Here is a 16,441-nt window from a genome sequence, read left to right as displayed (position 1 = left end):
AGGAAAGTTTGTTGTCTAGCCACACTCCCAGGCTTTTAACACTTTCCTTAGGAGTGGGGGAAGGCCCAGTGCACTGGGCCACAAGGAAGTGAAAGGCACAGGGGAGGTTGGGCCTAGGAGCATAAGCTCCGTCTTTTCTCCGTTTAGTTTTAGGGAGGAGTTGGTCATCCATCCCTTAACGTCCTCTAGGCATTTTAGCAGGTCTGCTGGGGAGTGCCTGTTGTTCTCCGTGGCCAATGAGACCACAAGCTGGGTGTCGTCGGCGTACGATACGATTTTAATGCCATATGGTTCGACAACACCCGCCAGCGGCCTCATGTACACGTTGAACAATACAGGGCTAAGGGAGGAGCCCTGTGGCACTCCGCAGCTCAGGGGTTTGCTGGAGGACACTGAAGGTGGATATCTGACTATGGTTACCCCCAACATTTTGCCTGGTGTTTTGCTGGTTTTTCGACTTAGTTGACCTGGGACCTTGCTATTCAGGGCCCCCGGCCTACTGCTCTCTCTGTAAAATGGATTCCATGTACCTTAGGTACATACCTAATTGGATACTGAGTCACCTTATCAGTCCCTGTACAGTGTACCTTAGGTACCCAGGGCATAGGTGTACCCAGGGCCTACCAGGGGCTGCAGCATGTATTATGCCACCCCTGGCTGGCCATCCAAATCTGACACAACTGGCTGCACGACAGATGGGGCGAGGTGGTGGAATCACCCTTTGCTTTAGATATAGTATTCCTATATCTAACCCTAAAATGGACACATGTATTCCTATCAGTCACTCCTATGGCAGGCCTTATCAATCCTGGAGGCAGAGTGCTTGGAATTATGTGAGATGGTGCTCTGGCATGAGCTGAGCCCGTCGGCAGCTTGCGGAACTAAGTCCTAATAGCTGTTCCATGATAAGGCGTACCATATACTCTTAAGTGCATTATAATCCTCGCGGTTATTTGCCAACTTTGGTATCGCTTTATCAAAACATGTCGAGTAAGGTGTCATACGAATTGGAATACTAACCCCTCGCCAATTCTGGCGACGGGGTTAGCATTCAACCCTTCTAGAGGGACACGACATGCATGTAACTGTGAACCCCGGTTAAAGTTAACTCGAGCCTCAGCATCACAAAATGGATGCTGGCACCACAGACACAAGTCTGACCTCCTGCTGCTGGGAGTCCTTCCAGCGAGGAGAGCTTGGACAAAGGGTTTCCTGTCAGGGGCGGTGCTAGCACCATCCCAGACAGGGTTTTGTGTATCCCAGGTAGGCAGGGCTGAGAGGAAGGTGACTGCAAGTGGCACCCCGGTGCTCACTGTGCAAATGCCGGCTTAAACCAGTTCCAGGGGCACACCAGCCCCTGAGCTGGGGAAAGTCCGGACAAGGGAGAGGGGTGTAACCACCCCCCTCCTGGTCCCACCCATGGGCAGGACTTAGTCGCATACCAGCCCCTTTTTGTTTAGAATAAAGGTAGGAGCAGGCCCCCTTCCCAAATTAGATAATTTTGAATCTTGAACTACTTTCCACGAAAGGAACTCTTGACTTTTTCTGAAGACTCTCACTTGTGGCTAAGGAGTAGCCACCCTGCACCCGCAGGCACCATCTAAACATCGCGGTTTGCTGTAAGTCCATCCTCCGGATCAAGACTGCCCAGCTCGACGAGACCCGGATTCCCTGGCATCTCTGACCTCTACCTGTATCATCAGCCCAGCGGAGATTCGTGGGTGTGACGAGACCGGAGGGACCGGTCATCTTCAAAACTGCACGACGCTTAACCAGCACGACCGCCGAGGGATCCTCGAGTGAGTGCTTTGGGGTTTGAGAAGCACTAACCCTGAGCAGCTCCAGCACCGAAGTCCAGCCCCCCAGCATCCACGAGATCTGCGTGGGGCCCTTCTGCTCTTTGCTGCTCACCGCGTTGTCCGGTCACTTGCCTGCTGGCTAGTGGCCCTCCTGACGACGCACCACGACGAATAAACCGCTGGTCTGGTTGCTCCAGACTGGCCCTTGCTCCCTTCCAAAAGAGGAGCACCCCGGACCCTCCTGGTCCACTCCAGACGCCATCTTGACTATACCGCGTGGGCTTGACTTTGCCAAGGTTTGTTGCCCCAATCCTGGGTCCAGCATCGCCGACAGCAGACACCTTCGTGGGACAGCTCGCACCTCCAGCCTGGTCGCCGACAACGCCTCCTGGTCCGAGGGACAGCAGAGTCCAGCGTCGCCCACTCACCTGGTCGGGGTGACTTCATCCGGTGCCATCCTGGTCCCCACACAATCACTGGCTAGTGATTAAGAACTGAGTCCCCTCTGCTTCCAGGTCGTCTCCATCACCGATCCAGGCTTGGATCACTCCGAACATCTTCACTGGTCGCCTGCCAGCAACTTCTTTTTTCAGGCTCCATAGACTACAACGAGGATTCCCGACGTCTTTTGAACCCTATGCAGCCGCGGCCCCTGGGCTAGGTAACCTGAGCATTTCGGTGCTCCAACGTATGTTCACTATCTAAGTGTCCAGATCCTTTTTCGTTTTTAGTCTAGCTAGTCGGATTCATCCGATAACAGTAACTTTGTAAATACTAGCCTCCATAGTCTTTGTCCCGCATCCCGCGTGAGAGTGCACACTCTGCACCCGATCTCCCTAGGCCTCCTGCTCCTAACCTTAATGTTCAGTAGTGTAGTACTAGCGATCCTGAAGCCTCTGTATCTAGTAACTTACCTGCTAGTATTTCGCATTCCACTTTTAGAGTATATGGTTTTTCGTGCCCCTCGGGCATTTGTGTAAATTGTGCAACTTGAAGTATTTTCTTAAGAGTTTTGTATTGTGCTTAGCTTCCTGACTCATAAAGAGTTCAGGGTAGACTTGTTATAAATAAATATCCTTTATTTTCATAACAACTTGTGTGGTGTCCTTTCCCTTGGTGTTCAAGGGGTATATGTGATGGTATAACAGCTGGCTTAACACGCCCTCTAGAGTTTAGCCTAAAGACTGCTCTTGTCCATGCTACTAGGATAGCTGGTCTATAAGGTTGACTTACAACCAATCATCAATGAGGGTCGTTTGGTATGATACACAGTAATCACTAGACTAGTGAGCACTATATATCAGGCCAACTTCTCACAGACACAACATGTATGTAACTGTGAACCCCGTTTAAAGTTAACTTGAGCCTCAGCATCACAAAATGGATGCTGCCACCACAGACACAAGTTTGACCTCCTGCTGCTGGGAGTCCTTCCAGCGAGGGAGGCTCGGACAAAGGGTTTCCTGCCTTGGGAGGTGCTAGCACCACCCCAGCCAGGATTTTGTGTATTAGGTAGGACAGGGCTGAAAGGAATGAGACATGCCTGGGGCACACAAGGTGTCCCTGTGCATACACCGGTCAGAACCAGTTCCTGGGGCACTCCAGCCCCAGAGCTGGAGCAAGACCGGACAAAGGAAAGGGGGTGTAACCACCCCCCATCCTGGTCCCACCCAGAGGAGGGACCTAGTTGTAGTGCAGCCCCCTTTAGCTGAATAAAGGCAGGAGCTGGTCCCATTCCAAGGCAGATTAATCTTGACAACTTCCACGAAGAAACTCTTGACCTTCGACCTCCTGATTTCCAGAAGACTGAAGAATCTCCCCTATGGTCAGGGAGTGACCATCCTGCTTCGCAGGCACCATCAAGCTCCTGTGCGGTTTGCTGCAACGTCCTTCCATCCCGGAATCCGACGACCCAGCTCGACAAGACCAGGACCTCCAGACTCCTTTGACCTCTACCCACACCCACAGCACAGCTGGGACCCGTGGGTGCGACGAGCAACGTGGAGACTGCCATCTTGAGAAACCTGCACAGCGCTTCCAGCACGACCGCCGAGGGATCCTCGAGTGAGTGCATTGGGGTCTGAGAAGCCCCACACCGACGCAGCTCCTGCACCAAAGACCAGCCCCCCAGCATCCACGAGATCTGCGTGGGGCCCTTTTGCCTGGTTGCTGCTTGTCCTGTTGTCTGGTCACTTGCCGGCTGGCTCGTGACCTCTGAGACGACGACCCAAAGAATCCAACACTGCTGGTCTGGTCCCCCAGACTGGCCCTTGCTTCCTTGTGACAGAGAAGCACCCCGGACCCTCCTGGTCCGCACCAGACGCCATCTTTGTTCCACCGCGTGGCTTGCATTAGCCAAGGCCCGTTGACCAGATCGACGATCCAACACCGCCAACAGCAGCAGACTACGTGGGACAGCTCGTGCCTCCAGCCTGGTCGTGAAGAGCAGCTCCTGGTCCGCGCAGCTACAGAGAGAAGCAACCCTTCCTTCACCTGACTGCGGCGACAACATCTGGTTCCCTCCTGGTTCCAGCACCGTCACTGGCTAGTGACCGAGACTCTGTCCCCTTCCCTTTCAGGACTCCTTCTTCTAAGTTCCATCCTTGGAACCACCGGACTCCTCCATCTGGCTGCCTGCCAGCAACTCCTTGTTTCAGGCATCACCGGGATCAACGCAGCAAACCCGACGCGACTTCAGCCCTATGCACCCGCAGCCTGTTGGGTTAGGTAACTAAAGCTTCTAGGTGCTGAAGTCTGTGTACACTATCCTAGTGTCCATGTCCACTGTTGTTTTCCCTCCATCCCGCCGGGTTCGTCCGGAATCCATAACTTTCTAAACTGTAAGATCCATAGACGTTGGTACGCATCCCGCGTGAGAGTTTCCACTCTGCACGTGAGTCCCATGGGCCTCCTGCTCCTTACTTACCTCGTTTGTAGCGTAGTCCCAGCGATCCTCCAGCCTCTGGATCCCTTTACAGTATTTTCTTTCCTCGCATTCCATTGTTTTGAGTACATGGTTTGTCGTGCCCCTAAGGCGCACTTGTAAATATTGTGCAAACTCGTATTTCCTTTTTAGTATTGTCATGTGCTTAGCCCTCTGACCACATAAAGAGTTCAGAGGTGTATGTTAGTTAATAAATATCTGTTTATTTTCATAACAACCTGTGTGGTGTCCTTTCATTTTGTATTCAAGGGGTTATATGTGGTAAAACAGCTGGCTTCACATGCCATTCAGAGTTTAGCCTAAAGACTGCTTTTGTCCACGCTACCAGGATAGCTGGTCTATAAGGTTGACTTACAACCAATCACCATAAGGGTTGTTTGGACTGATACAAGGTGATCACTAGAACTAGTGAGCATCATATATCAGGCCAACTTCTAACATGGACACCCAAAATTTCAGGCGTATCGTGTTCTCCGAGGAAAGCTGGGTCTCCCGAGACATTTCTGGGTCTTCTAGCCACTTGCCTATTTACAGACAGACACAAGTTTGACTCTAGTGCCCAGTAATGTCTCTCCTAGTGCTTCATTAAATGGAAGAAGCGATTCTATGGGAGCTTGCCCAGATTGTAGAACTTGTGTCAGAGCATTGGTCTATAACCCAGTGGAAAAAAGCTGCAGGTCCAACACTTTAGCTCCGTGACAGATTACCACAGCAAAAGAGGCTAAATCTTCTGTGGAAGGGCCTCGGGATGGTGTAGACTAGACCTAGTGTCATTGAAGTTATCCAGCCAACTGGCCTCCTGGAGGCCAGGCATACTGACAAAGGCCTTCGGAGTGAGGTTTGGATGAGCGTCCAAAAGGTATGGAATGAAAGAAACTGATGCCAGCCAGCGCAGAGGTGATGCATATATGTGGATCCTATGCTATTTCTCTGATGAAATGGAATTGATGGCGAATCCTTTTTAAAGCTGGCCTTTCTGTGGGTCTGAAACAACGGACTAGGAAGGTTTGGAAGCAGTGGATGAAGGGGGGGTGGTGGACTCACCCGCACGCTGGCCCCGTGACCTGCCTCTGCGGGTCCCACGTCCGCGGCTGCGCGGAGACTGTTGCTGCACAGGAGTGTGGCTCTGAAACTAATGTGCTTGGGCGACCCTTCCTTGGCCACGAAAGGAGCGAAAAGCAGGAGTGCATGTAACCGAAAATCCTAAGGACTTGGTCGTAGCCCGTGAGTATTTAAAATGTTCTAACGCGCAATCTGCTTTATCGCCGAACAGGCCATCAAAGGGTATGTCCATCAATGTATTCCGGACAGCCCCAGAAAAGCCAATCGTCCTCAGCCAGGCGTGACGGCGCAGCGCCACGGTCTTTGAAATCGCCCAGCGAATTAGCAGTGTCAAGACCACTACGGATGGTGATCTTGGCTGCGTCTCTCCCCTCCACAACAGCTTGGTAAAGTATTGTCCGAGCCCCCACCGGACACTGAGGCAGCACTTGCGCAACTGTATCTCACACAGAATGGGAATAACGTCCCAAGAGACATGCGGTGTTCACAGATCGCAGGCCTGAACCGGCGGAAGAAAAAATCTTCTTCCCAAACTGCTCCAGATTCTTCGATTTCCAGTCAAGAGGTATGGAAGGGAATGCGCTTGGGGACGCAGAAGCTTGGACAACCAAGCTCTTGGGGGTGGTGTGTTGAGTGAGAAAAACGGGGTCACCCGTGGCCGGACGATGGCGTCGGGCTATGTTCTTGTCCACAGGAACCCCCGTGTTGGGCCTGGACCAGGTGCCCAAAAGAACGTCTGAGAATGCATTTTTTAAGGGCAGCAGCGGCTCCACAGAAGCAGAAGCTGGCCGAAGCACCGGTCAGGAGGTTAGTCCTGATGGCCACAGTAGGAGCTCAGGGTGGAGAGCCTCGGCTGCCCCACGTAACACCATTGAATATGATCCACCCTCCTCCATAGCCACGGTAGAAGGAGACAGTGCGCCAGGTTCCGGAGCATAATCCTGGTCACCTGCATCCCCCGATCCTCATCCCAGCCGGGTCTAACTCGCATTGGGCTACGAGAGGGTCCTTAGACCCCTCCCAGTCCTCCCCGTCCTCCATAGCCTGTGGAACATACGGAGGTGGGTGGACATAGGGAAATAAATCCCAAAGGGCGTCGGAATCGGCGTCGGTTGACACTATTCCCGCACCTGTCCCCGTTGGGGAGGAAGCCGGGGACGGCGTCATCTGGGTCTGCGGCCAGCGCCGGCACAGTCTATGCCGGTGGAGGTCGTACAGGGGGTCTGCGGCCAGCGCCGGCACAGTCTTTGCCGGTGGAGGTCGTACAGGCGACGTCGAAGAATGGGGACCCCCAACCGGGCCTGCGGGTCCCGAAGGCGCACCGGCGGGGCCGGATAGTCCGAAGACACGTGCAATGGCTGACAGGAACTCCTGCAGTTGGTCCGGAGTCGCCGATGGACCCGGAAAGGGCGGGAAGGCCATCGGAAAAATTGCGTAGGCTCTGCCGGAGCCGCAGGGGCAGTGCCACCTGCACCCTTAGCCACGTCGGTCGACCGGCTGTGCGAAGAGCGACAACGCTTCTTTGCCTTACCTGACTCGGAGTCCACAGACTTCGAATGATGGTGATGGCTCTGCAGCCGGTGCCTTGACCTCCCTCCGGACTGGGACCTTGAACGACTCCCAGGCCTCCAGCCACTTTCGGGACCACTCCCACAAAGTTTTGGAGCCATGGCCAGGCAGTGGGGGTACGACTCAGAATCATGGTTGCGCCTCAGGCAGTAGAGACACTCACAGTGTGGGTCCATCACCGACATCGTGCGGGGACAGGCTGCGCAGGACTTAAACCAGGCACCCATATGCACCTGTAGATTGATATATACTTGAAAACCGAGACAAAATGTCCCAAAAAACTTCAAAAAATGACTGGGGGTACCGCTCCCTCCGGATCTGCGCTTGCTGGCACAGAAAAAGAAACCACTGACGTCAGCACGTGTATACTTGTTTAAGTAGCTCCAGCGACGTCATCTTGGCGACTACGACGCCAGCGATATACACGGAGCCGTACGACGACACCTACCGATGCGCAGTGGTACTTTGGACAAAAATCTTTCCGGATCCTAGCTGACGCCTGGGGATATTCTAAGGTAAGAAATCCATCACTGATGTGTCTCTTTCAGATACTTCCACCTCAACTGAAACGCAGCACAAAACAATCCGTATTGAACATTTTCCACGGAGGCGAACAAGTTCACCTGAAAAGTTGCCCACTAAACAAAGATGTTCTGGACTATCTCTGGTAGAAGACTCCACTGGAGACCTGCAAGATAATGCCGGCTAAGGGTGCCAGCTCTGACATTCAGAGATCCCGCTAGGTGATTGGTAGTGATCCAGATTCCTTGACCTTGTGTCCAAGACAACAGTCTCAATGCTTCCAGGCAAAGAGGGTGAGACCCTACTCCCCCTAGTTTGTTGACATACCACATCATAGTCGTATTGTCTGTCAAGATCTGAATGGACTGATCTTGGTTGGAGGGAAGGAAGGTCTTGAGCACCAGCCAAATCGCCTGCAGTTACAAGTTGATTTGAAGAACATGTTCTCTTGAGTTCAGAGGTCTCTGATCTCCAGAGCCCTCAAGATGAGCTCTGCAACCGAAGATAGAGACATCCATCACCACCTTGGCCACGGCTGGACAGAGTGAAGTTCATGGTGCATGTCCAGTTTGCCTTGTTGTCATCCCAAGTCATTTTCACAGCAGCTCTGAGGGAGACCACGATGGAACCCAACAGGTCTTCCAGTATTGTAACAGAGGCACCACTGCAGGGCCGTCATGGGCCAACATGCTTGAGCAGGAAGCTAGCAGACCTCGGAATTTGAGGAACTTTAGACCTGGAATTCTCACGTGTTGCAGGAAGGCTGGACTCATTTCCTGAATGTGGGTAATACTTTAAAGTGGAGGGAAGTCGCAGAGGGGTGGAGTCCAGTACCAAACCTATCAACTGGAGTCATTGGGAGGGCTGCAGGTGAGATTTGGGCTTGTTGATCAAAAAGCCCATGTCAAACAGCAGGGATTCTGCTGACTGAAAATGGCTCAACACAACTTCTGGTGAACTCTGTTTGATTAGCCAGTCTTCTACATATGGGGAGATAGGGATGCCCAACATTCCAAGTTGTATCACCTACCACTGCGATCACCTTTGTGATGGCTTGAGGTGCTGACGTCAAGCCAAAGGCATTAGTAGTGCATAGAACCCATCACAAACTCCATGTAATTCTGATGCGACCGCAGTATAGGGATGTGGAAGTATGGAAAGATACCCACCAGTCTCCAACAGTAGTAGAACTTAAGCTAAGGTGAGAATCTTGAACTTCTACTTCTTGAGGATGAAGTTCAGGTCTGAGGTCCAGAACCGGCTCACCACCTCCTAATAAAGTATGGCCAGGTACTGTGGGGTGGGGGTTTTGTATATAATGTTGTATACTTACTGAGCTTAGTAAGAAACCGCAATAAAGATCTTTAGGATTTTTTCACTACAGACACATATGCACACAATATTCCATGCACCATTTTCAAATACATTGATTAGATTAAAGCATAAAACATTCACTCTTCAGGTTATTATGAAAAGTCATCAATCTGTACCCAGTTAGAGGAGACGCACAAAATTCTGAAGATAGATATTTTGGAGCTGTGGAATTCTCAGATCAGACTATTGGGTTTCAAGCATTAACCTGTCTACTGTTTTAAAACAAGTGTTACAATTAAAGAAGCTTTAAAATACGAACACTGGTAATCTGTATGCCATCTCAATACCAACAGAATGTATAAAGAACTACAGTAAAGACATCTGAGGAAACACTACATTTGTCTGCAGTGAAAACAACAAAGATGGGATAAGAGATGTTACACCACCCCACCCCACCCCAAAAAGACAACAAATATTTTGATATCAGAAAGCTTTGCCATTAAAATTCAGAAAAAGAGGTTATTTACATACATGGTTTCAGACTGATCGGCACCATTAATATCACAGATGGACAAGGCACTGCGCAGATTCAGCGGACGCAGGTAAAGCATCTCTTGGGCATCTTTTGATCGAGCCCAAGTTAGACCTTTTCGATATGACAAACCTAAAAGAAGAAACATATTTTTAAATCTCTGCCATAAGTAGTGGATATACCTTTAACTACACTGGGAGGGAGAAGAAGGAGAAGAAAGGTGATATTGACTGTTCAATACACATACAAGGAGTGTTGCACTCACCCCTGAAGAGGCTTAAGAAGAAATGAAGGGTGAAGAATCCCTCCCAATCTTAAAAGCCACTGAGGAAGGCGGCATACCTCACTGGCAGTTTATAGGCTAGAAGTTTTCCTCACGAAGTCTTGAGAGAATCTCTGTTTCAAATGATCTAGGTTTTAGATTCTCATGATGCATGTAATCAGCAGAGTCATGCACAAGTAGCAGACAAAACTTGCCTCTGGCAATGTATAAGTAACATAAGGATTTAGTGACCGTCGTTCTGTGAAACAAAAACTTACTAATGGCTGTTGAACGATGTAGGAGCAAACTGTGACTGCATCCATAAACTTTGAATCAGACATACGTTAACATCTCAGTTATAGCATAGAAATACTGAGTCACACTGCATGTTAAAAATGAGGGACAACATTTTATACCCATAAATATTTTATATGAGAGGTTGCTTTACGTATTGAGTTGAGCACTTATGTAGCAACTGTGCCCGAGAGAAACAAAAATATCAAGGTGCACACTAACAGCCAAGATACATGAGTTCAAAAGGCTTAATTTGTCATATTTTTTAAATAGCCATTCACTTGGTGTTTCACCAAGTTATGGTGTGTCTCACTATATTGCTTTACTTTACTATGTGTCTGTTTCTTCCTCACAAATCCTCTGTTACAAACAGCACCCATTTTAATTCACCTGTAATATCTGTATTGGAGCTACAATGTCAAAAGAGAAGTTTATGTTTACTGACTTGCCAGCCTAAACAACAATTATTAAAAAAGCCATTGTGACTGGTGCCAAGAACCCTTACCTAGAAGATTGTCTTGCAAAGTAATGATAACAGAAATCAAAGTTCATCAGTCTATACACCGAGTAATAACTGTACCTGAAAGTTTCAACTCTTCTTACCAGTTTTTGTAAGCATTTTGAAAAGATCTGAAAGAGCACGCTGTTTATGTATTAACATGTGTTTGACACTAGACTTTAATTTCTCTTTATCTGCAGTTTGGTCTACTGTCATGGCCTGCAGATCCTCAACAGATGTTATGACACCGCCTGTAACAAAAGAAAAAAATGGATAAAAAAAATCTTAATTGGTTTTGTGTATTAAAGCTCATACACCATACACGTAAAGTTATTCTGTGTATTACAAATGGAGGAAAACTATTTTGTTTTTAAATCATTTTCTGAAAAGATAATGGTATTAATAAACAACACAATGCATGCTCAACACGACTACAGGCTACACTACAAGTAAAGAAGGTATAAGACTACTATATGGCTTATACACACATGAAGAAAAATCTACTTACCTTTGCAAATGCTCTTTCAGGTAAATACTCTAACCAGATTGCTCACCTTTGGATGTCTGTAGGGTGCAAGACTAGATATGGAAACCTCTGCATAGCTCATGTGCGCTGAGAGGTGGCAAAGTCAGCCTCCAAGAGGACTCTGCAGCACCTCTGGATGTGGAGATATGGAGCTGCACATAAATGCAACCCCATGTGAGGACATCAGTTTTCTCTTTCACACATTCCACAACCTTCAGACAAGAGATGACTGACAATTGAAGAAGTAAACCATGTGCAACACCTAACGTGGGACCTTATTAAGTACTGAAAGGCCACACTACAACAAGCATTTGCAATGCAATAGGTCTCGCAGCATTAAAGTTTGAGTTACTGGCATTGTAAATGACAATGCTTTGCATTAATTTTTTTTTCTTTAATTTGCAATTGGTATATAAACATTGTTTGTGAATGGTTAGCTGTTGCTTATGCTAAGCAAAGTTGGCAGTAATAGAGAGTGCTAGTCTTGTCTTACTTGTTATAAGCATGCTGATTTAAAGCACTCTGATACCTGCGGGTAAAGTTTGCGCCATATAAAAGTTAAACCTAATAAATAAATAAAACAAGCATATCAAACTCTTACAGGAAAAATGTATATTAACGCTGTGCAAGGCTCTAGGCCCGACTGTGATCTTGTGTTGTCACAGTTCATAAAATAATTTACTAAAGGTGTCCAAGTAGACGGGGCAGTACAAATTAAGTGCCCTAATGTAGATGTGCCAGGGAAGGGGTCTTCTGATGGGCAAGCACTGGTGTAACTGCTTTAATAAATGTGATCCAATTCCTTATAGGTATCAAAGATTAACATGTTTCTAAAGTAATAATTTGAATTACACCTTCAACGCTTGAACCTCTACCGTCCAAACAAGAGAGAAAAAAAATGATGCCTCCCATGCACACACATCTACCCAGCTCATAAAGTGTTTGTACAGGATGTCGCAAGCATCATGAACTCATTACATGGGCATATCTGATACTGCAGCGTGTTTAACCCCTCACTTATACACAGAAAATAAGGCACCTCAACTGTAGTTTCGACTACTGTATCTAGCCCAGACCTTTAAAAAAGCAAAAAAATATATTAAAAAAATAGAATTGACAGGAGAGGATGTTACCAATATGGTATACATAAGAAATGGGTGGACCCAAGACAGCTTTGTGGGACACCAAAAGGTAGTGCAGTGGGTACAGTTAGTTTGCATATGGCTGGGTCCAAACTGGAAGGGAATGGTGAGCAAATGAAAACAATGGATTTAGGCCCAGATCTCTGTACTGGGGTGAATGTATGCCATTGTTCTGCATTCTGTCCATCAATTGTTCTTTTTCCATAAAAATCAAAGGCAGTTTCTAAGTTAGTACGAAATTTGAAACCAGTCTTTTACTACGTTGACCCTTAATGAAATACAAATATTTTCTAAGAGTTGACAGAAGCAATTTTGTGCTTGGTTTATATAAAATATATATACAGAAACAATACTCAACCTCATTAACAAATGTTTCTCCCAAGTACCAAAAATGCCGTAAATTAGAGATTTTAAGCTCAACTGCCCTTTGCTATGTGATTAATATGAATAAATTATAAAGAAAAACCTTTTTCACATCCCTTGACTTATCTTTGTCATTGTTTTTAGGGCTCTTGCAGTCAGGAAGCCGCTTCCATCTCGATCAGCGTTCGGCTTTAGAAAGTGTGACATTTAGTGACTTAATGCAAACATGATGATTCTTAAAGTAATATTTTCAATGCAACAAAAAAATGATTCCTCTCAACAAGAGGCTCAAAGAGAAATATTAACAGCTTAATTGCGTATAGCTACCCACAGCAATCTCTGCGTTCCTTAATTGCGTACAGAAACCAAGCTGCTATGGTTCAAAAGCAAATAGATTTGTTTGGCATAGTGTTCTATGCACTGTATACAAAACCTCATAACAAACATGTATTTTTATTCATTTATTTAAAGGGTTTTATATAGCGCTGGCTAGACCCGTGGGTATCCGAGCGCTTTACATTAGGAAGACCTCGATTTTTTGGGAGGTGAACATGTCTTTCTGGGGAAGGGAGGTGCATTAATATATATATATCTTGGCCTGGGGTCATTGGGCTGCTTTACAAGAGCAGCAGTTACATGGCACAAGGTCAGATTCATTGTTTTCACATACATTTTTCCACATACTAGTACACATGTATGTACATCCTTAAAATCTACACATCAAAGTTAGTATCTCAGGTCTCTGACAGTACAAGCACATTGTTAAGGCGGGAGGTATGATTGCGCTGACCCGCCCCGACTATCAAATGTACCCGACACCATGTAAATGGCAGTACATGTGCTATAGAACTGCCAACTAAGGCTATGAAATCGCTTGCCGTGGCTACACTCGAGGCGGTGGTCCGAGCACTTCTATTTTAATTTGTCCCGCCACTATGTAAGGGCTTGCGCACCGGGTGGCAGTATTCTAACCTTTGAACCCCCGCCCCCGTCTGTCCTTGCCTCATACAGGTGACCTATCAGGCAGGATTCGATCAGGACTAGACTATGTGAATGTGGTATCTGTTTTACGCTATACGCATCAGTGTAACAGCAGTGGTTCTGTTACATTCAAAGCTGCGTTGCTTAAAACTGTGAGTGAACCCAACAGAGGTCGGTGCAAACTCGAGGAGTGAGGGAGCTGGGGGCAAAGTATAAATACTCAGATTGTGGTGGTGGGAAGGAAGCAGTTGCTAATGCAGCGCACAGCGGGTCCATGCACCAGCGGCGAGAGCCGTGGTTAGCTTGCAGAGAGGCTGGGAAACAAAGCAGCGCTATGGGGAACATTCTCGATTGTGTACCTCTCTGACCAGAGCATATATAGCACCATGTAATGCTAAGTGGAGGAGGCTGCAGCACATATTGAAGTGAGGTAAGAGCTGTAAAAGGAGGGCAGAGGTCAGTAGCGTCAGCGACGGGGTGACTTGATCCCACTTTGGAATCCCTTTACCACTTAGGCAGTTAGCAGGGGTTCATGAACTATAAGATGTGTGAGATGGCATGTGTGTGGCTGACGAGAAAGAGCATGTTTATTCCACAGGTAACAAGTTTTAATCAAGATGAGATGCCAATCAACAAACAGGTTTCAAAGATCTGTGTGTAACCTGCAGGCCGGGCCAGTTATGCTGACTCGGCTGCTTCGTATCACCCACAAAGTGATACATGGAAAGGGACCACTTCATCAGGAATAAAATAATCACCTAACACATTCAACAAAGGAACCTCTGCTCTAGAGTGCCACCTTCCCTTAAAATCCCAGATACAAGAAAAAAACACCATGGATGGCACAAACTTTTCTGTTCAAGCGCCCAAACTATGGAACTCTTTTCCCCCCACAGGAGATCCACGGACAACAACCTTATCTTCAGAAAACTACTCAAGAATTGGCTCTTCCCCACATAAACAGGATACACAAACAGAAATATACAGCATAGCCCTCTGTATATAAGCATTTATTTGTACTACAGATATGCACCTATGTGTATTGCTTTGTATAAACATGTAGGAAAATGATCTTTAAAAAAAAATAACAAATACATTTTTAAGTAAAACACTTAAAAACTAGTTTATCTAATGCATCTTTAATCTACATATACTTACTTCCTTTATGCATCTATATACATTCCATGTACTTGGATCTATATATTTATAACTCTTCGCCTAAACAATCATATTCAATGCACTATCCTATTTCTCACTGTATATCTATTAAGATCTGTAATCTACATTTACTTACTTCCTTTATGCATCTGAATACTTTCCATGTACTTAGGGATCTATATATTTATTACTTTCTTATAAATCAGAATATTCACTGCACTATTCTATTTCTCACCCTATTCCTACTCTCAATAGATCTTCTACTTCAACTCTGACTCATCTTAAACCTCTTTCTGCTACTCTTTCCAATGCACTACCCTATTTCTTACCCTTTACCTCTATCAATATATCCTCTACATCCACTCGCACATTCATCCCAAACCCCATACCACTACTATGATCCCCAAAAGAACCCTTTCTAGACTCTACCCTACCTCTCCTTGCATTGTCTGACAGCTCTTTTACTATAATAATCCCCCAAAACAAGCCTTTCTAAACTCTTCCCTCAGACTCTTCCCCTCCACATCCGTTTACTTTTCCCAAGCCTCGTCTTATTGCGATGACCGCCAAAATAAAAAAATTCTAAATCTTTCAATCTTCTATCCCTCCTCTATCATTTTCAATCAAAATAACAGACTAACATGTCCGCTTGTCAAATTTCATTATTCTAATTTACCCCTAATCCTAAGCGCTTCAGCAACTCATCAAGGGCAGGTAGCACTATTTCAATGCAAACATTTCCCCCCGGTCTATCCCTCAGCTGCCCTTATCTATCCAAATAACTGAATAACATATTCATCACTCAAATTACTTTACTATTTCACTATACTAATTCAACACTAATCCTTTATGGCTTACGGAGTAGCGTACTTCTTGCCAAAAAAGCGATTCAACACCCCACCAGGAGTAACAAGAGCTACATCAATGCAAACCTTTTTCCCTCTTCTATCCCTCCACTATCCTTCTGAATCCAAATAACTAATTAACGTATCCACCACTCAAATTACTTTCCTATTTCACTATACTAATTCAACACTAATCCTTTATGGGTTCCGGAGTAGCTCGCTACTCGACGAAAACATTCTTTGATGCATTGTTAGGGGTAGTAAGCTCTATATAAATGCAATGACAATACAATACAATAAAGAAGCTAAAAAACAGACTTGTATGTGAAATGACAAGACATATATATATTGAGGCGATTTACTTTTGATTCCAAATGCACAAGTTACTACTTGTGTAACGATATATCTGTAAGAGACATTAGTTAGTGATAGATTCCTTACCTTAGAATATCCCCAGGCGTCAGACTGGATCCGGAAGGTTTTGCGTAGCAGTACCCTTGCGCGTCGGCAGGCGTCGTCTGCGGCTCCGCGTCCATCGTCGTGGGCGCCTTGATGACGCCGCCTCCGCGTGCTGACGTCAGTTCTTAGCCACAGCTTTTCCGCGCCAGAAGCGCAGAGCCATGACAAAA

At 46.7% G+C, this 16,441-nt stretch overlaps 1 protein-coding gene across 1 annotated transcript in view; it reads right to left on the bottom strand.

Annotated features, from left to right (window-relative positions):
• MDN1 (midasin AAA ATPase 1) overlaps nt 1-16,441 on the bottom strand; it is a 2,142,100-nt gene that overhangs the window by 524,641 nt on the left and 1,601,018 nt on the right. The window contains exons 75-76 of the mRNA XM_086926648.1: nt 10,902-11,048; nt 9,742-9,874 (exon numbers count right to left, since the gene is read on the bottom strand). Of these exons, the coding sequence (XP_086782774.1) occupies nt 9,742-9,874; nt 10,902-11,048 (280 nt within the window). The remainder of the gene's footprint in view (nt 1-9,741; nt 9,875-10,901; nt 11,049-16,441) is intronic.

Source organism: Lissotriton vulgaris, chromosome 6, assembly GCF_964263255.1.
Source record: "Lissotriton vulgaris chromosome 6, aLisVul1.2, whole genome shotgun sequence".
NCBI lineage: Eukaryota > Metazoa > Chordata > Amphibia > Caudata > Salamandridae > Lissotriton > Lissotriton vulgaris.
Note: the sequence above shows the minus strand (reverse complement) of the source record. Positions and strands in the feature narration are given on the sequence as shown.